Source organism: Empidonax traillii, unplaced genomic scaffold, assembly GCF_003031625.1.
Source record: "Empidonax traillii isolate 1590-97213 ecotype Southwest subspecies unplaced genomic scaffold, ASM303162v1 scaffold1190:size157544, whole genome shotgun sequence".
NCBI lineage: Eukaryota > Metazoa > Chordata > Aves > Passeriformes > Tyrannidae > Empidonax > Empidonax traillii.
The window spans coordinates 92954-114381 of NW_020956383.1; the positions used below are offsets into that span (position 1 = coordinate 92954).

Sequence of the window (21428 nt, forward strand, 5' to 3'; positions counted from 1 at the left end):
GAATAATAACAGTTCATGATCCTGTACTATTGTGACCTTCAGCCTACCATTCCCCCTTCTCCACCCCTTGTTTGTCATTCTCAGTTGTGGTGTATCTAAGTAAAATTCCAAAGTCCTCAGGGTGGAGTCCTGTCAATTATACCCTTCTCTAAGTGCCATTCATGTTTCTATGGCATTATATAAACAGATAACCAAGACTACAATAACATGCATGTCATGAAGCATTTTTGGCATCTACTTGGTTTTCAAAACTTCAAGGGAGAGCAGAGCAAATCTTGAAAAGGATCGGTAAAAGGCACACAAGCAGCTAAGGAGACAAACATAAGCACTGTCATTTAATTCTTGGCACCACCTGCTATAATAACCTAAAACATCTTAATTGTGGTCATCATTTAATTTTGTGGATCATTCGGTATGTTCGGAATGTTGCTTGCTTTTCATACTGCACGAAGAGCACTCCTCAACAAAACCAATCTTGTCCGTGTGTTGTATTTTTATTTGACAGATGTATTTGAGGTTGTGTTATAATGAAGAAAAGGTGCGATCTCGAAGTCTGCAGGGTTCGAGTCATGTTGTGGAACTCTGTGGGAGAGAGTAAAGATTTTTAGACTGATTTTATCAAAAATACCCACAGCTCAAAGTGCTAAAAATCTAGATGGAAGTTCAAGCGAGCAGAAGTTACACTTGAAAGGCAGCTCTTAGTAGGTATACTTGTTTCACCTACATGGTATAACATATTCTGAACTCTTCAAGAATAGTTTCTGCTTTCTCAAACTGCATATCTTATCTTCGTTTATACTACTTTCATCTTCATGCAAGCTGTGACAATGTGACTTATGTACTTTACTCACCATTAACATAGCAATTACGCATTTCGCTGGCAGTGCCATGGCATAAACAAAATTAACCCAGTACCTCTAATGGTGCACTGCTGAAATTAAATACAGAACTCCTAAACTCTGATGCTACATTACTATTACTGTCTTCATGACAAATCTATTATAAAACGGATGTTTGCAAATTTCTAGAGCAGCTGGTTGGATTGCTTCAGAGAAAATCAATTTGACAAACAAATTGCAGCTATTTTAGAACACTTTCTAACTTCAGATAATTTCTAAACCACGCTCTGGGCTATTCTGAATCCTCAGAAAGGGTCTTTGAAACTACAAGTTCAAGTCTTTTAACTTTTTTTTTTTCCTTCTGGGCTCCTTGAAGCACGATGCTCTGAAGACGCAGTTGCCACTTGTATGCACGAAATTGTCAAGCAGGCTCCGTGTGAGACGTGTACTTGTGTAAAGCTCCCTGCAGATGCCGGTGGGAAATGGTTTCCCAGGCTGTTTTTATCTGGGCTCAGCCAGCGCTGCGGCCGCCCGAGACCTCGCCGGCTGCGTCACGACCCGAACCGCGATCGGCCAGGCCGGGGAGCGCACACGGCGGAGCCGCCGCGGCCGGGGGGGCTCCGGCACAGCCCCGCATCCCGACGGAGCGGAAACGCTGCAGACGCCGTCCCGCGGCTCCGGGAAGGGACGGCGACCCGCGGGAACACCAAGGGAGCCGTCCCGCCGCGGTGCCCGCAGCTCTGAGAGGCCGCTGCTCTGAAGGAGCCGCGGGACGGGGACGCCGCACCTGCCGCGCCGCCAGCGCGAGGATGATTGGGGGGGGAAGGTGGGGGGGTAGCCGGCAGGGGGCGCTCCCCGTCCCCGGGGGCCGCTCCCGCCAATCGCGGGGCCGCCTGGCACGCGCGGCCGGGCGCGGATTGGCCGCTCGGAAGCGGAGTGGGCGGGGCGGGGCCGGGCGCGCGCGCGGCCGGGGCAGCCGCGCCCCGCGAGTTGCGCGTTTCGAACGCCGGGAGCGACCGAGGGAGCGGGAACGTGGAGGGAAGGGAAGAGCGACGGGAGCGGGACCGGCGAGCGAGGAGCGGTGAGTGAGTGAGTGAGTGATTGAGTGTGTGTGTGTGTCCGAGAGCGGGGCTGCCTCCCCAGCCCGGTGCCGGGTCCCGCCGGTGCGCGCCTGCCCGCCCCGCGGGGCTGCCCGTGAGAGCGGTCGGGGCTGGACCGCGGGCACCGGCCCCGGTCCCGCCCTGGCGGCCGCCCCTGGTCCTTCGCTGCCAAACGCCTCTGCCCCGGCCCGGAGCGGGGGCTTGACTTCTTCGGGAGTGGTTAAATGAGGTGATTTTTTTTTTTTCCTGGTTAAACTTCCTTAGTTTAGTGGGAAGTTTTCTTTTTAATGAGAATCTTTTTAATGAGAATCTGCAAGATTTCTGTAAGAGCCACGTTTCTGATGTCTGGTACACATCGGTGCGATGTGTAACAACATAGGCATCACCTTAAATTTTGGAAATAGTTAATGTTTCAGAGTTTGTGCCTTCTTTTATTCCATCGATAACTGGATCTTATGTGGGTTTCTGCCTGCTATGAATATATGTTTTTTTCTGTTCTTGGTGATACTGAGCTAAAAAACCGAGAGATGTGGTGTATTACCAGAGAAAGTCAGTGCAACATAAGGCAAAAGTTCTCCTTGATAGTTGCTCTGTAAGAATGAGGATATAAAATTAAGGTTTACATAATATACCTGATAATGGTAATAAACTCATAATGGTAAGCTCTTAATCAATTAGGTCAGTTATCTAATGCAAATATTTTTGTGCTGAAGTACTGCAGTAAGGAGATAACTTTTAACTGTTCAAGTGTATCTGCTAAGTACAGCCCTAGGGAGAGTCAAGTAAAGTTTCAGACATCAGAATCTGCCTCTTAAATGATAAACTGTCACATAATTGGGGAAAAAGGAACGCATGTTTGTTACAAAGTGATTCAAAGACTTGTGTGTTAGATTGTATTGTTGTCTCTTGATAATTTTTAAAGAAGCTATTTGATGCTTATCAAATGATACTTCGAACATATTTTTAAACTGTGTAGCTTGGGTCTTTTTCCTGCTAAAGCCTGTATAATGCTTTGAACCCAAAATTGTGCCAATATGAACATCCATGTTCCAAGAACGGGAATGTGAACAATGCTGGATGGGCAGTGGATTATATTTGAATCATAACTAGTTCAAGTGCTCCCCCAGAAGTTTCTGATAGGGCAGTTCTGTCATTTGAAAAGTGAAAGTGTATTTTTGTGAATTTGCTAACTGTCCCTAAACTGTAATTTACCTTGTGTTTTTTGTTGTTTGTGGGTTTTTTTCATTGCTAGTAAAGGTAAACCTGCTCTTTAACTTAAAAAAAACCATCAGTTACAACTTCTGTTATCCTTCAGTAACCTTTTTCTGCCTTGCTTTTGCATTTTACCTGAAGAGATGCTTCAGGCCTGTAAATGTGAATGCCAAAATCTAGTATTTTTATGGGGTTTGGGTTTTTTTTAACAGTAGTAGACTTAATGTGGGTGGATGTATCTTCATAATGTGCTGTTCTACTGGTTTATTAAGATAATTTAATCAGGATTACTACATCATTTGATTCTAAATGATCTGAACTTGCAAAGAGAACATTGTCCATTCATGCTGCTTTCTGACAATTAACCTGACCTTAAAAATGAAGCATAGATAAGCTATGAATGAGTCTAATAAGAAATGTGAATCTTCCCACTTCAAAAAAACCCACCTTTATCCTGTTGTTACCTATTCCTGCTATGTTGCAGTCAACAAACAGAAAGGAGTTTTGGTTAATTTCCACAGGAATACCAGTTAAAATTGTAAACTTAAAGGAGCTACTGAAATTTACCTGGAATCCAAAGAAGAGTTAAAGCTTATATTCAAGGAAGGTTAAAAAGAAGTTACATATAATTAATAGTTAAGTAGTTATTAGCATTTTTATTAGAATTGAAGCCTATCCCTAGTGTGTTACAGATATGCTTCAGGGGAAAAAAAAACCCCAACCTATCTCAAATGTTTAATTATTAAATTAGCATGTCTTGATTAGTATTCCTTCCAGGTTTTATTTTTACAGTGAATAAATGTGTTGTTTTCAGGTAACAGTGAAGTTACAGCTCTTCTAGTTTTATAGACCTAAACTCTAATATTTGTATACTTTCCTGTGCTGTAATTATGGAATTTCCAAAACTCTTAATTGTTTTGCTTTAGCAGGTGACTGGTAGAAGGGAGACACCTGTCCTTGACAATGTCAAGAAGAAAGTTGGAGAATAGAAGCCCTTCTGGCTTGTTAGACACACCTCTGCACACAGCAATCAAGACAGAGAATTTCCACAATTTTTATACCCTTGAATCGAAGCAGCTAGGAAGGTAAGATTGTTCCTATGCATTCTCTTTTAGCAGGAGGAATTTCTGCTGCGGGAGAATTCTTTGCACAGTGATAGAATTTTTCTGGCAAACTTTTATAGGAGTAAATGGAGAATGAAGTGTCCTTCTCAGTCCTCTTCTTTGCAGCATCCAATGGGTTCTCTAGGGACCAGGAAAAAAGGTACAGTGAGACACAAGTTGCCAGCCTTTTTCCACATCAGAGAGATGTTTTCATAGGCATGTAGATTTGAGATTATCTTCCTTTTCTTGCATTTCCCATGTCTAGTCACACATCAGATTCCAGGTACAGGAACTGAAGAGGAGATGACATAGACTGATATAGACAAAGAATGGGGATTTTGAGTTGGCTGATCCCAATTGTTTGGATGAATTTTCTGAAGCCCATAAAACCTTTTCTCTCCCCACCCTCAAGCAATTTCGAATAACCTACAGTTTCAGAGTAGCTTTGCAGCCTTCTTCCCTTGCTCACGTTTGCAACAGTAAAATAGGAAATAACAAAAAACCTCAGACTCTTGGTATTTGTGATACTGTTTCAGACATACGAGGGAACGTGTCTATTGAAATCACTGTGTCAGTTCACACCCTGAAAATATTCGGTGACTTGGGTGTAAAGCCATGCAGACACAATGCCGTGGCAGTGTGTCCAAGCTCCTTGGAACAGAGCTGGCACGGATCAGTCTCACAGTTGTGCTTTGCTGGGCTATGCAGCAACCCTTTTGCACCTGCAGCTTGTTTTGTCAGCAGAGATGTTCTTCTGGATGTGGTTTTGTAAGCTCTTTAGCCTTCATTGTCCTCTTGGGTTTTTTTTTTTCTGTTTTTCTGGTGTGTGCTTCATCTGGTAGACTTTCACAGAAGTGCACATTGCAGCCCGTAACTCTCTTCTTTCCTTAGCTATTGTCAGCTCTGCTTTTCAATTCTGGGCTCTGCAGAAGCAGCTGATATGCACCATCCTCTAGAACTCCAGTATTGTTAGAAGGCTGGGTTTTGTTGTACATACTTGTGAGATGACATCTAAAACAAACAAAACTATAGATTTTCTGTGGATTCCAGCACACTGGATTCTTTAACACTTTGTTGCATGCTAAACCAGGCATAATAAAACAAGTGCCAAAATGCAGAGAAAACAGAAGCAGAGTACCATGTTTTCCAAACATACTTTTGATATTTCCTGGCCTGTGTGTGTGTGTTTTTTAATGTTTTCAGTGTATAAATGCTTCTTAAATGATGTAAAAATCCATCTTTCTTTGTAGCATGTCTAAAAGATTCAATATGCTTTTTTTTTTTTTTCACTTGCAATTTTCTTCTTCCTCTTCAGATTATGTAGTAAATAGTTCTTTTGTTCTCTGCTTAAGCTTCCCAAGTCCCATTTCTTCCTCCCACACCCTTATCTGCCAGGTCCTTTGGTATTTAAGACACTGACTCACGAAGCTGGCAGGTTGGGTTTTCTTTAGTGGGTTAAGTAGTTTTGTCCCTGGTGTGTGCATGGCTTGGCTTCTTCTGAAGCTGTTAAATTTCTGTGGTTCATAACTGGAGATATGAAAACATCTTGAAATCAGTTTTTCTTGTAAAACTGGGCTGTAAAGAGCGGTGGTTACGCAGCTGCTTTGCAGGCAGCAGGGAGTGGGAACTACTCTGCTTGCTTCGGTGCAGCACTTCCGACCCGACTTCTTTGCATTTCTGGGGCACTTACTTTGTCTTAATTTTGCCTTAATTGGCACACTGCAAATAGAGTATAAACAAGTGGAAATTCTTGCATCATCAATCTGGAGATGCCACTGACCCTTCAAAGCTGTTAAACCCGCAGCAATCGGGAGGAATATGGGCCAAAACTATCAGGGAAGATCTTACTGTTCTCATGAAACTCCACCAGTTCCCCTTCGGTAATTTTAGAGAAATTTCTGTGGTTGACAGGGTGATGTGATGTTAAAACAAGAATGTAAGCTGGGCCAGGGAGTATTTTCAACTTTGGTGTATTATGAAATTCATCTCAGTAACTTAAAATGTTCTGCAATAATTAGCTCGCTTCTCAATTGGGAAAGAACCTGGCAATTTCAGGCTTACAAATATTGCTAAAATGAGGAGCGTGCATGTGCCAGGCTGTAAATAACTTTCACCACTTAAATTAATTTTTCCTTTGAGTTTTTTACCCTTACTTTTCTAAATCTAGTGCTTAAAAAAAAAGGACAGAGAAATCCTACAACCAATTTATGTAGAAATAAATGATGACAGAGAAGCTGTTTTGTTGAATTTGTTTTTAAGTAAGTTATAGTAGTATAATTGGAGGTCAGCTTTACATGTTTAATAATGCAGGTTTGTGCAGACCACTTAATATCTGGGTTTTTGGAAATGAAATTTTTTTTTCATGAGGTACTCATACCTTTTTTGATTAAATACTGAAGTCTGGATTTTTTTCAAAAAAGCCTCGGACAAGCCAATTTTTTTTTCTTTTTTGGGAAATGTTCCTTTTGAACCTTGGGGCTTTTACACTAGGAAAAAGGCAAAGCAGGGCTTCTAAAGCAGCTAATGTAGTTAAAAAAACCCACAGCTCGAATAACTCATACTGAACTGTTCCATTAAGTTTGTTCTTAGTATGCTGTGGTAACAAAAATATGGGTGGAAAGGCTTCTCTCTTTTTTTTTTTTTTTTTTTTTTAACATAAGTCAAAATCTTGTACTTTGTGCATAGTTTTATACTGTTTTTAGAACTTCAGACAATTTATTTTAGCCATTCAAGTTGTTTTTTTGTAAGTAGTGTCTCTTGTATCATTTGAAAACACTTTCCAAGAATGCAGCTAGGCTTTTCTGGGAATGCAGTAGTAGTGGTTTTAAAGTTTTGTTTTTTTCAGGAGTTTATAACTTGGCTTAAAAACCTGCACTTTTCCCCCCTAATTTTTTAAAAAGATCAGCTTGGTGTTTTAACGGCACTGTGTGGTTTTCTTTTACAAACATTTCTTTGCCAGAATACATATTTGTTTCTATACCTAAGCAGTTGGCTGGGAAATAAAGCAGCACACTTTGTCTAACTGTAATTGAGGAAGAGAATGCTAAGTATTGGGTGTTTTTCTATTAAGATGTTTTTAAACGTTTTGCAGATACCTGGGATTTTTGTAGCAATACTGTATGATTTGTGGAGGGAAATTCTCTTTGTGACTCTAAAATTTCCTGCACTGAAAACCTCCCTGCCCCCCTGTACATATAAATATGCTTTATCTTCTGTGTTCATTCATTGCATTTCACAGGGGGTTTGCTTTGTTCATTACTGTGTCTTGTAGGTGTTAAAATGTGGTTGAGGGTTTTTTAATGTTATATTGCCAACCTGAATAAAGCCCTGAGCAACCTGGTAAGATGTCATGGCTGGTCCTGCTTTAAGCAGGGGGGTTTGAGAGACCTCCAGAAGTCCCTTCCAGCTCAGTTATTCTGTGATCCTACAGTGAGAATGTCCCTGTAACCCCATACTCTGATTTAGTGTTTACCTAGTCTGTATAAAGGGAATTTTTCTGGGTCTCACCAAAGCTTCATCTGGCTTAGTGTCCTTTCTTCTACAGTGGCTGAAAATGAATGTTCAGGGAATATGTAAGAACAGGCCAAGCATGGCATTCCCCAATGCATTTTTTGTTTGTTTCTAATTATTTGCCATGCCCTTCTTATTTCTAGTGGCAATTTATGTACTTTTTATCTCTTGAGTCTTAATGTTTTCCCTCTTGTTTTGTAGAGGAAGATCTGCTGTGGTTAGAAAGTGTGTGGCTAAATCCACGGGCCAAGAGTATGCAGCTAAATTTTTAAAGAAGAGAAGAAGAGGTCAAGACTGCAAAGCAGAAATTCACCATGAAATTGCTGTACTTGAATTAATGAAATCTAATCCTCGCATAGTTAATCTCCATGAAATCTACGAAACAACAAATGAAATAATCTTGGTGTTGGAATAGTAAGTATGCCTTCATCACACGCTCCACAATTGGAGTGTAGTTTTCAATATACTCATTTTTGTGTATATTATGCTACTATTTCATTAGGATATACTTTCTAAGCATGTTTATATTTTTTGCTTTAAGAGTGTTTCGGGCAAGCTGATTGGAGATAATGTTCTTGAATCCCATCAAAAGTCCAGAGTGCTTTGATGCCTCTTAAATGATTAAAAAAAGAAATAGAGTAGCCAAGTCCTGATACGAAGTACACAGACTTCAAAGAAGGTGAGCACGTCTGTGCTCTGTGAACTTCAGTTAGCACTTGATGCTTTTTGGTGGCTGAAGACTTGGGAGTTGCTTTGTGGGTTATGAGCTTCTAAATTTAGTAGTTTTGTTGTTTCAAAACTGTTTGGCTTTTGGAGCCGTTTTGTAAAAAATTCCCATATTTTTTTCAGATGTCCCTGAAGCTTCTCATTAGCTCTGAAAGAACAAGTCTAATTTGGGAATTGAATTTGAATTATCTCTCGTATTTGTTGTACATTTTTGTTTGGAATGTAGGAAACAAAAAGGCAGGTTTTGAAATTAGATCTCTGTAGGCTTTAAGTTTCACTTACAGAGTATTTGAAGTGCTGTTAATGGTGGTCTGCATACACCATTATGAATCCCTTCAAATTTTCCAAAGAATGTAGCTAGATTCTATCTTTAAAAGCTTTTTTTCCTGGAACTAGATGATCCCTAACATATTATTTGTTGTTTTGTGAAGGTTAAGATAATAAATAATGTAGAAGTCTAGACAAAGTCCAGATGGCAAGTTTTGAACTTCCGAAAGTGCAAGTTCACATAAAAGCCAGACTGATTTTCCTGCTTCTGTTTCAGCTCAGCTAACTCTCTCTTGTTTATTAAAGCTCTGTAATGAAACAGCTTCCTTATGCTACATTGGTGTTCATGGTCTAACTTCACTGTAGTGTTCAGAAGTCTTGCAGTAAAGTGTTCCTACTTTAGTGGGGATTGTACACTTCAATCATATTCCCCTGTAGCAGAATAAACAACTTTTCATGTTCATTACTTGTTATCAGAACTCCGAAGCAGTACTTTAAAAGAGTTGCAAGAAAGGAGTTTAAAAAATAGTTTATAAGCGTTTCATCCTTACCTGTACTTTTCCCCCCGCACGTGTTCCTTGCTCTTGTTGCAGCAAACAGAGGTATTGTTCTTAGAATACCTTTCTGCTTATTCCTTTCAGTTTATGGACCTGTCCAAGTGTGTGAATGTGTTTTGTCCTTTTTTGAACCTGGTGATACTGTCTACTTTGGTGGTAATAAATTCCAGGTGTTCATTATCTTCTGTGTGAAGAAATATTTTCTTTTATCTTTTTCAAACTAATCAACTAGTTTCATCAGGTGCCTCCGAGTTCTTATATTGTAGGATGTGGTGAATAACAGTTTTTGTTTGGCTCTAAACCAGCTTTAGTGTTTTTGTAAGCATCATTTCCCCACAATCTTCTATCCAAACTGAAGAGTCAATATCTCTTTAGTTTTGTTTGAGTTTTTTGTTTGTTTGGTTGGTTTTTGGTTGTTTTTGTTGTTGTGAAACGACATCTGTCCTCTTACTTGCCCTTCTTTGTATCATCATTAATCCTACATAAATGAAGATAAAGAAACAGAACTACATGCTAAGGTTTTATACTGAGCATTGTTTTGTTGCCTGTTCTCAGTAGCCCTCCTTATGATATCCTGGTATGGTGTTTTTTTGTTTTGACTGCTCTTCACATTAGTCCTATTATTTCTTAATAATTGTCAGTCAAAATTTTCTGAGCTATCCCTTCTAGTCCAGAGTTTGTCACTGTGTGGGATTCCATTAGGTTATTTATCTGTTTGCTCTTTTACTCACTTTCTCTGTTGGTGCTGAACTTCCTTGTCCGTGTCTTCCTTGAACTGGGAAGCCCAAACCAGGATGCTGCATTCCAGCAGTGGTCTGGTGTGCTGGGCAGTGTCACTTGCCTCAGGCTGTGCTCCTGCCAGTACAGCCCAAGGTGCTGCTGACCTTTCCTGCACTTCAACTCTCGCTGTCTCTGAGGACTCACAAATCTTTCCTGCAGAGCTTTCAGCTCTTTACTCATCTGGGTGTCCACCCATCCAGACCATAATGCAGCTTGGATACAAGAATACTGTGGGAGAGAGGGTTAAAACCTTGTTAAAGTTGGAGTAAATGACAGCCACATCTCTTCCCTCATCTACATTTTATCATAAAGTCAACTAGGGGAGACATTACGGACACGTCACGTAGCAGGTTTATGACTGTGTTTATTCATGTTGTCCATCATCTAGCTGTTTTATAGATTCATTTTGTTAGCAGTGGAGGTTAGGCTTACTGATCTGTAGTTTTGAAGTAGCCCTTTATTCTTAAGGGAGAGAAACTTCAGGCAGTTAGAGCAGGCTGAGTAATGATTTCAAACCCAGCCTGAAAGGAAGCAGCTGACACTGCAGCCAAGGGTAGATGTGTTACTAATAAACCACGTGCAACACAGTTATTTCCATGCTGCTTTACATGGTACTAAATAGGGTTTTCTGGAAGCCTTTTTCTGAGAAAGATGAACTTGAGATGCTGTGTAAAAACGTAAACCTTGTCAATCTTATTTTTGAAATCTACCATTTCTACACTAAAAACAAAGTGACAGAGTTCAGTCCTTACATTTCTGAATATTCTCTGTCTACTAGAGTTCTGGAAGGGACTGCTCAATAACTGACTAGGCAGCTGTATAATTAATCAGCAGTAGCAAGCTAGATTTTCTTCCTGGTACCTCTCTGAGTCTTCCCTCAGAATGTCAGGAGGCAAGTATGCAGTTTCCTCACTCCAGAAATACTCCTTCTTGCTTATAGGAAAACATGCTTGAGGGTACCGGAGCATTATGAGGTTTTCAAGCAAAGTTCTCTTTTGCTGTCTCAACTGCTTTTGCCGGCTACTAAAAAAGGAAAAGCATCATCAGATTTTTTTTTTCCTTTCCTAAGTGCTTATATTATGTGTTTTGGCATAAATACGTAAAAAAAAAAAAAAGTAATAATAACAATATTTTCAACCTGAGATTACAAATATATATTAGGTAAATATATATATCTGTTGCTATATGTAACATTTTCCTCACTTAAGATTCAAAATTTAAACTTAACATGTAAATGTACTTGAATGTATTTCAGTGCTGCTGGAGGAGAAATATTTGACTTGTGTGTCCCAGATCTGGATTACAGGATTGGTGAAAGGGATATTGTAAGACTTATAAGACAGATACTTGAAGGACTTTGCTGCTTGCATGAAAACAATATTGTTCATCTTGATTTAAAGGTAAGACTGCAGCAGACTTTTTATTTTAGTACTTCAATTTATTATTACGTTAATCAAAGTAATTTGTTAAATAAGTAAGATGAAGAGAAAAAGGTGTGTTAAAGAGGAAATATTTTTAAATAAAATTTAACAATAAGCATTGCAGAATAGAACCTGAAATGTCATTTAGTACACAGGGCTGTTTTCAGATTGCGTTTGATTAATTAAGAATCAAATATTTTCTATTCTAGCCTCAGAATATTTTGCTGAGCAGCATCAATCCTCTTGGTGATGTAAAAATTGTAGATTTTGGTATTTCCCGGAAGCTTGAGAATTCCAGTGAACTGCGGCACATCATGGGAACAACGGAGTATCTGGGTATGGAGGAGCTGCTTCACAATGTCTGACTTGTGCTTTGGGGAAAACCAAACAGTTCATGTCATGTGCTTATGAACTTACCAGTCATTACTGGGGAAAGAGCATTATAGGACAAAGCAGCATGTTTTGAGCAGTTCTTTTTTCAGAATAGTCATTGAATATTTGCACCAAAAACTCCCAAATTAAATCAATAAGTGCTTCTCTCAGTTCATGCCGTAGCGCTTGCTGTGGTGCCTGCCCTTAACAAAAAATTTCGGCTGTTAAATTCTTTTGATTAGGATTGAAATACAGCATTAGCATGCACAAAGAAATGTTCTTTGAGTTAGGAATGTTGTTTAGTATGATGGTTTAATGAGATTAAAATATTCCTTGGAAAGGGAAAGACTGCCGTTAACACTTGGCCCTCTGCGAGGGACGGGTTTCCTTCATGACTTGCCAACACTCAATTTTAAGAGCACTTCAAACTGCAGTGAATAACTTGCTATCTAGCACAGGCTAACAACCACTGATCCTAAAATTGGCTTGGTCATCTGCTTCTGCGGTGTTAACATGCTGAAGGCTTTATGCATTCCCCTTAAAAAGCTATATACTTCAGAACCTCTTAGAAGAATGTTTTATGTGGATACTTCTGATTAGAAAACATCTTGAGACTTGGCTAGGAGTAGACTTTAGGCCATGTAGTGCTGTTTAAGTGTGAATCAGTTAAACATCTGTGTGTCTAGTCAAACAGAAATAACTTTTTTGCACCCTCGTGGCTTGAAAGTAGTAAACTTAACTATTGAGACTGCATGTTTAGTCTCATAATAATGGTTGGCAAAAAAATGCCAGAAATGTACTATACTATTCAAGGCTGTTTGAATAATATTATTTATTAAGGCATTTTTCTTCTCCCCATCTCTTTAGCTCCAGAAATCTTAAACTACGACCCTATTACCACAGCTACAGACATGTGGTAGGTTGCATATCTTAATTCATTTTATTGAGGTAGGTGGGGCCACTTAACAACTTAGGGGCCAGATCTGGACGTTGATGCAGTTTTTTTTCTGGCTTCCAAGAATACCCTACTGCTGGACTGACTAAAAGAGGGGGAGAGATGGGAGGATATAACTCAGGGCTTACAAGGAATTACTGTATATGGGTCTATTGAATACTTAGAAGGGAATGCCAGTGGCTTCTGAGCCTGGAGTGAAGGTATTTGTTCTAAGGGAACAATAACAGTGGCTGGATAGCATACTTTAAGTATTACTTACTCTGGGATGACAAGCTTCAGGTATTAGCTTCTCTTGGACACTCTTCCCTCCCTGCTTTTGTATTGTTAAATAATTTTATTTTACAAATGATAAAAAGTATTTAACTTTCTAGTTTTTCTCTTTAGAGAAATACCTGCTGAATGAGTCATAAAAAATGAGACAAATACCTTAAAGTGATCCACAGCTTTATTTGTGGCTTACTAATTTTATGAACTATGTCAGTTTAAAGACTAGCTTTGAGATGTTTCCTTAGAAACATAAAATATTCATATGCTCTTCTTTGAGCATCTTAATAATTAAAGTTCAGTTTTAAAAGTTGCTGTGATCTAAAATGGCTCCTTTGAAATTTTCAACTCAGAATAGTAACTAAATCTGTTCATGAATGTTTTTTTAACCACTTATTATTTGCGTGTTTTGGTGGGAAGACATAAAACCAAATTGTTGGTGCTCTGCTCAGAACGACAAACACAGCAGCAGCTGCAGTTTCCACAGTGTAATGGGTACTAAGACCTGATCTGTCTGATCACAAAACCATTTTTATTATGCATCAGGAAACCATCTAAAGTTTATAATAGACTCCATGATATGTGATGTTCTTAGGGAAACACATCTCAGCAAGAGGATATTGTAACACTGCTCGGATGTCAAACGTGCAGAAAGGTTGACTAAACCTCAGTCTTTGATACTTCATCCAGAATTGTAGTGAAAGGTGGGAGGTTATTTACATGCAGATTAGAAAGTCTGTCTTCCCAGAGTCCTGTCCTCCAGAACTGCTGTATGTCCAAGAGAGGGCTGTATGAAAAGGATGCATTTGCTTTCCTATCAATCTCAGTGGAAAGAAAAGGGTGTATTGAAAGTAAGAATTTTTCAAAAATGCCTCCACTGAGATACATACATAGCTCTGCTTGTGTGTGTTTGTGCATTCCTGCTTGAATCACATAAAACTGAGATGTCACATGATGCTTTTTATTCTCAAAGTGTGGGATACATCAGGAAGTTTGATCTACAGAACAATAAATATGCAGGATATATTGTTCAGATGTTCTGGTAGGATTATGCATTGTGTTCTTATCTCAGGAACATTGGTGTAATTTCATACATGCTGCTGACACAAGAATCTCCATTTGTGGGAGCTGATATTCAGGAAACTTACCTTAATATATCTCAAGTTAATGTGGATTATTCAGAAGAAACATTTGCATCGGTTTCACAGCCTGCCAAAGACTTCATTCAAAAACTTCTCATAAAAAATCCAGAGTAAGTAACAAACTCTTCCAGGCAACAGTCTTAAATTTGTGGAGTACCTAGAGAAAGTGAATGTTAATTTATATGCCTAATACCACTGATTCCTTGAAAACCTAATGGCTGAATATTCATTAGCATCCCTATTTACAATGGTCAGTAAAAAACACACGACTTCAAAAGCATGTGTACTTTTATATATACCGTGTTGAAAACATTCCAAGGGACTATGTTCCTTGTTCAGATGAAAAGCTTACCAGCTTCAGGGGAAACTGTCAACTAAATTTAGATGCATGTTGCCTCTGCTTAACCTTAACTATGTGTTTTGTAGCAGCTGAGGTGGTGGTGGTGAAAAAACAGTGATACTGATGCTTTAGTGTCAGCTTTGCTCAAGATTCCTTAGCATGTGTCAGAGTTATTTTAATGGAGTTTTTAGTATTTATGAAATGAACCTAAGCAACTTTTTTTCCGTTTTCTTTTTCAAAGGGAAAGACCCACGGCAGCGGACTGCCTTTCTCACTTGTGGTTGCAGCAAGGGGAGTTCACGCTCTTGTGTGGCCCTGAAGAAACCTGTTGCTCTTCTCAGGTGTCAGGACACACAGCAAAATGCTCGGAAGAGCGGAACGTAAAATCCAGTTGTAATGGTACCTGTAGCGACAAGGAAGACAAGGAAAACATTCCAGAGGACAGCAGCACACTCTCCAAACGTTTCCGTTTCGATGATTCATTGCAGTGTCCCCAGGACTTCACGACAGACTTCTTATGTTAGTGTGTAATACAGACTTTTATCAGAATGAATTCATCATAATCTATTCCAGTGGTGAAAATAAGATTATGGCTTGCCAATTCATGTCGCGTTGGCGTACTGGAAATGCACTTTGATTCTTTTATGCTGGTGCCTCCTTTTCTATCCATTGCTGGCAGTGGATTTAACTCCTGAGAAATCGGAGTTGTAGCGCCAATAAAGTGAATTATTTTTTTTAAAGAAGATATAAATAAGTATTTTTGCACTTTTCGAGTTCTAGTCAAAAAACGACGCTAGACTGAACAAACCAAAACCTGAAAATGAGTTTGTTTAAACTCAACCTTTGCCAAACTGTGGTTACATACATACGTGCTTTTATGACTCACCTTAATAAGAAATTGCTCTGAGCAGGGAAACTGAATCTAGCTGTCTTACTGGACTTACTTGTGACCCTTCTCATCACTTTAAGTAGAGGCTAAAGTTGGTATGGTTTGGGACTGATAAATCTATTGGGGCATTTGGAAAACTGTTTTCCCTCTGGGACAGCTGGTAGTTATGCAAGTGTTTCTGCCTTGTGGACCTGGTCCTCTTAGGGGTTGTAATCCATACTCTGTGGTTTTGCCGTGTTGGATCTTTGCAGCTCCTGAATAGAAAACGGGTAGACTGTCAGTCCTTCTGCTAGTGGTCCTTGGCTTCTTACCAGTAAGTTATGCTTGATGAAGATGAGTTTTCTATGCTGATGTGAATATTTGATGAACTTATTAGATTGTTTTTATAAGACCTCTGAAATAATATTATCTACCTGTACTGACCTTTTCCTTATCTTAAAAAATCTCCCCAAAACAACCAAAAAACCACAAAACACCCCCCTCCAAAACAACAACCAAAAACACACAAAGGAGCCCCAAAACAGAAAGCCTCTTTATAGCTAAAAGTAGTAACTGAATAAACTGAAAATAATCATTTTTGCCAGCAGAGCTGCAGTTAACTACTTTTCTTTACGTCCCTCTAATGTAGAAGTGCAGTGCATCTTTGTCAGTTGTTGCCCCTAACAACTCAGCTTCATCCCTGCTCTGAGAAATGGACAGCAGTGTGTTAGTACTTAAAGACAAACTACCTGATAATTATTTTAAGGCTTTTAATTTGGTTTGCTCGGTGGTATTTTTTTTAAGTTATGTCCCTTCCACTTCCTGTTTCTAGGCTCTTAGGAAATAATGCCTACGTAGTGAGTCTTGACTTAGAGCAAATGCCAGTGATGTCTTAAACAGCCTGAAACTAATACTGACAAAATAAGTGACTAATTGTAACAGAGGCTGGAAGTCTTTTTGTGCAGGGAATCTATTAAAACTCCTACAGATATTTTGAAAGTAAATGTCACTTTAAAATATATTTTTGGGATTTTCCACTCCTCAGAGCTTAAATTTGTCTTTGATTTGGATTTGTTTTCTATAATAAAATACCACCATCTGATAATATTTTTCAAGTGTGCCTGTGGATTTGTCAATAGTTAGGCAGATTGGTGTTTTGGAAAAATATACGATTGAGAGGTGAAATTAATGGGTGGTAGAAGGTTATATTTTATCTTTCTTCACACGAGGAAAGAACAGGTTTTTTACAAACAGATTTCAGTATAAGGTATCACCATAATGCATGGGTGAATTTGGGATTGTTGTCTTAATTTGGGTGACAGTCGTGTCAACAAGTGAAAAGCAGACTGAGGTGTGAGGCAGGTGAGACTGATCTATCAGCTTATGTTTGCCAGAAGAAGTAAAAGTTTTCTAAGACTTAATTTTGTGAATTAAAATAACAGTATATTGAGCACACACAAAGCTCTGGTGCTGAGGTGTAAATGAACCACTCTCAGTCTCCTCCATCTATTGATTCTCATGTAACTTTTTGCAGTGGTACTGAGAGTATAGGATTATAAAATCCCTCTGCAGGAGGCAGTTCTTGGATTGCATTCAGGTACCTTTTACCCTTAGTTTTCAAAGTCCTTAGCTTTTCTCAGTAGGAGTCTTATTTAACTTTTTTGGTTTTTTTTCCACCAGCATGGATTCCAGTTGGATCTGGGTAAATTAAAAACACAAACTATTGCATATTTGCATAGAAGTTGAAGTTCACTTAAGGTAAAAAAGACAATGTCAAAATCTGTAAAGGCAAAAAGGATGTTTATAAAATGGTTAAACTTTCAAATTCTACAAAAATTTTACTGAATTGAAATTACAACTATTTTTTATTGTCTGAAAAATCTGAAAGCATATGCCAGCACTTTGACATAGTTGTTATTACTGAAGATTTTTATCACAGTACCTGATGTTTACAATTCTTACTACTTTGAGCTAGCTTATCTTTAAATAAATGAAAACTGGTCTTTTCCAAGGAGTTTAAGTTTTGAAGCCTTTATTTGTACTTTATATAAACCAAAAATATACCTTGAATCAGACTTACTTTGGATAAGTGCATTTGATTTATTTAAAAATACTATTGTCCATTCATAAACTTCAGTTGGATGTAAATGCATACATTGCAGGCAACTGTTAGTCTGTCTTGCTTCCTGCCATATTACTGGGAATTTCCAAGTATTAATGAGTGATGAGTAACATTTTCAGATGACTGAAGTCATACTTCTATGCAGTTCATGACCTTTTTATATTAAAAAAAAAAAAATAAATTTTGCCTTTTTTTCCCCCCAAACTTCTGTGTTTTGTTCCTTCACAGAACCAGAGAATGGTTGAGGTTGGAAGGGGCCTCTGGAAGTCACGCTGTCCAACCTCAACCTGCTCAAGCCCTGCCATCTAGGCCTTGTTGGCCAGAATGATGTCCAGCTGTCTGGGCAAACCTTTTCCTGTGCTCAGTCATCCTCACACTAAAAATATGTTCTTGTGTTCAAATGGAGCCTCCTGAGTTTTAGTTTGTCCCCATTCCCTCTTGTCCTGGCACTGGGCATCTCTGACAAGAGCCTGCTGGTGATATTTTATCTCGTGCAGCCCTGTGCTCGCTCCTGTTTGACTCAGCGTCCACCAGGTCCTTTTCCCAAAGGTGTTTCCAGCTGGATGGCTCCACATGTGTCAGTGTATGGGATTGGTCCTACAGGGGTGGAGAGCTTTGTGCTGTGCTGAACTCCATGAGGTTCCTGCCAGCCCGTTTCTCCAGCCTGCAGAGGTCCCTGTGTTTGGCAGTGTGACCCTCAGGTGTATCAGCCGCTCCTCCCGGGTTTGTGTCCCCTGCAGCCTTGCTGGGGGTTTGCCTGCCCATCGCCATTCCCCAGGATGTTAAACAGGACTGTCCGTGAGGATCTGCAGGGGGACAGTGTCAGGGGCCTTGCTGAGGTCTGAGTACGCAACGTCTGCTGCTCCCCCCTCAGTCTCTGACCAGTCATTTCACTGCAGAAGTTTATCAGGTTGCTCACTGTGACTTCCCCTCGCTGAATCCATGCTGACTAACTGATGACTCATGAACTTGGCAGCTGACTTCTTGGAACTGTTTTATGTGTGTCTGGGTTTTATACATAAAAAGTTGATGTTCCTGTATGTAATGGTCTAGTTATATCTTGCGGTGTTTACTGAGGTGATACCTTTTATGTTAAATTCCAATAGCCTTTTCTAAATGTGAGGAAACTTAAATGGAATGTTTGTTGCACATATTAACCTCCTAGGGCACTAATGGTACATTTGTTTCATTTTCAAGTAGGTGGCTGAAATAAAAACAAACAACCAAACAAAACCAACAAGTTGCCTTTACAAAGGGGGTTACACTCAAAGGTGGTGACCCCTTGTTGCCTGGTTAATGCATTTCCTCCAAAGGCACATTTAATTGACAAAGCTTTCTCATTGTTTGACATGCATAAATGGGCTTTCTTTTTAGTGAAAGAAACAGTGTATTCATGTGCTTGGTTTGGTGTTGCTGCATTAAGTTCAGAAATTACCTGAATATTTGCATTTCCTGTATTTCCTATCAGGTGCTGCCTGATTTTTTTCTTTGATTTTTTTTAACACCTCAAGCAAAAAAAGTATTCTGTTTAAAGGTGATTTGAGACAACCTGAAATTTCTTTCTTTTCAAGAGGCCTTCTAAGTGAGAAGACTTGTTAGAAAAATGCATTATAATGGCTTTAAACTGAAAGAGAGTAGGCTTATATTAGATGTTAGGAAGAAATTCTTGACAGTGAGGGTGGTGAGGTCTTGAACAGGTTCAAGAGAAGCTATGGATGCCCCGTCCCTAGAAGTGTTCAAGGCTGGGTTGGATGGGGCTTTGAACAACCTGCTCTAGTGGAAGATGTCCCTGTCCATGGCAGGGGATTTGGAAATAGATGATCTTTAAGATCCCTTGCAGCCCAAACCATTCTTTGATTCCATGGTAATAGCTGACCATCTTCTTACCAGGACAGCTGTGCTTCTATTCTTGCCAAGTAAGGTCAGTTCAGCTGGAAAAAATATTTTGTAAAACTGGAGCAAGATACAAGGGTACAATTACTGTGTGTTTGTTTCAGAAACCACTCATCCTGTGCATTAAGAACCTGGCAGCTGACAGACTTGAAAATACTGCTTGGCCCACTCAGCACTGGAGAAGTGAGCAAGACACGAAATGAGCCAGTGAGTAGAACATCTACCAAATTAATAGTAACATTACAAAGCTGAATTGCCAAGTCATAGCAGTGTACGAGAGTATAAGGAAATTTTTTAATAATTAAAAGCAGGTACATGGATTATGACATAAAAATTCTTATCTGCTAGCCCAGTGTAGTGAATAAACAGCAACACAGATGTAAGAAGAAAGTTGTTTTCTGATAATGAAAAGTACCATATTTTCTTTATAATGTTCCTAATATTACCAATCTGTGTCTTTCCTTCTTTGAAGAGTACAAGCAGGTATGCTGTTTCCAGTTTCCTAATCAGATAATAAGCCCCCAAATGTCACATTCTAGCAAAAGGAACCACAATGCCTGGCAGTGGATGGCAATGCATGCTGAATGTGCCACTGCTTTCTGTAGGTCTAGTTTCTAATAGTAGAAATAATAAGGATGATCTCCAGCTGGACTGTTACAGCCAGTACAGTGTAGAGCTTGTTTGAATCTCCCTATGATATGTTGAGTCTGAGAGTATTTCTCATTTCAAAATCAAACCCAGGCTCTGCTACTGGCTTGGATTTAGAAAATGCCCTGGGAATTCCAAGTGATGTTGAGTCTTCTACAGCTGGACAAAGCAGAAATACCCTGCTGGTTCTTTGCCTGTGGTATTTTAACAGAGGGGCTTTTATGTTTAAAACTTGCTATGTAAACACTTTAAATTTTCTGTGTGCAGTTCACAAGATTGGTTACAGGCCTGAATCGGAGCTTATTTATAGGGATTTTCCAGCAGGGGAACTGTAAAATGTAGTGCTACCTTTTATGTGTTGCTGTGAAAACAAACCCTCTCAAAATTCACAAACTATCCAACATGGCAGCAGCTCTTTCAGATCCCACTGAAATCCAAAGCTGGTCACAGCAGAGTGTTAGAAGTCATACAAACCATGCCGGTTATTTAGATTAGTCAAACCACTGGATTCACGGTTAAGGGAACACACATTGACTACCAATGGAACTGAAGGAGATTTTTACTTATATTGTCTTGTATTCTGTAATTTAGAGAAGTGGGGGGCAGGCAGTTGTTTAAATCCCAGGCTGTTGTGCACAAGATGGGCTGATGCCATGAAGTGGCACCTGAAACATCTTCGGTTGCTGTTGGAGTTTAGACACCCCAGTCCAGCATTTCAGCTTAGCAAGAATGATTTTGCAAGCACAACTGAATTCTTTTGCATGTTTTTTGGGGGTACTTGTCCCACTGCTTTGCCTAAAGACAAGCACCTGAGTTCAGCTTCTGACTGAATGATGGGTTTTATCTTCCCTGCCGAGGTGCAGGAGGGCTGCTATTGGCAGCCTCCTGAAAGATCAAACTGCAGTGTCTGTGCCGTGAACTCCCCAAATCAGGTTTTTAGAAGCAGCATAGTCCTCCTTGGAGCTGCCCAGATGTCCTCTGATAAATTTAGCAGTGCAAATTTAAGCAGACGTTTTTGGTTTGGGCTGCTGTTCCTGTTCTGTTTTCAGAGAGAGTAACGCTCTCATACAGGCACCCCTTTAGAAACCACAGAAACTAAGCTGTGTATACCAAGTGTTTAACTTGGTACAAGCTACAGAATGTTACGTCATTGTCCTGGTTTCAGCTGGAATAGAGTTCATTTTCTTCTCAGTAGCTGGCATAGTGCTGGGGTTTGGATTCTGTATGACAATAACACTGATAACACACTGATGTTTTGCCTGTTGCTAGGTAGTGCTTTCTCTAAGCAAAGGACATTTCTGTTCCCCAT

At 39.6% G+C, this 21428-nt stretch overlaps 1 protein-coding gene across 5 annotated transcripts; it reads left to right on the forward strand.

Moving 5' to 3' along the window:
- The first annotated feature begins 1888 nt into the window (after positions 1 to 1888).
- On the forward strand, positions 1889 to 17245 carry STK17B (serine/threonine kinase 17b). Of its 5 annotated transcripts, none has more exons than XM_027905659.1 (8): positions 1889 to 1920; positions 4081 to 4236; positions 7966 to 8178; positions 11350 to 11494; positions 11725 to 11851; positions 12755 to 12803; positions 14179 to 14358; positions 14830 to 17245. In XM_027905659.1, exons 2-8 carry the CDS (start codon positions 4115 to 4117, stop codon positions 15110 to 15112), a joined length of 1119 nt encoding a protein of 372 aa, XP_027761460.1. In that variant the 5' UTR covers positions 1889 to 1920; positions 4081 to 4114; the 3' UTR covers positions 15113 to 17245. The 5 variants fall into 5 exon arrangements, with proteins under 5 accessions (XP_027761460.1, XP_027761457.1, XP_027761458.1 ...); XM_027905656.1 differs by having other exon boundaries at positions 1899 to 1920; positions 4078 to 4236; XM_027905657.1 differs by lacking the exon at positions 1889 to 1920 and adding an exon at positions 2061 to 2168 and having other exon boundaries at positions 4078 to 4236.
- Positions 17246 to 21428: the final 4183 nt, after the last annotated feature.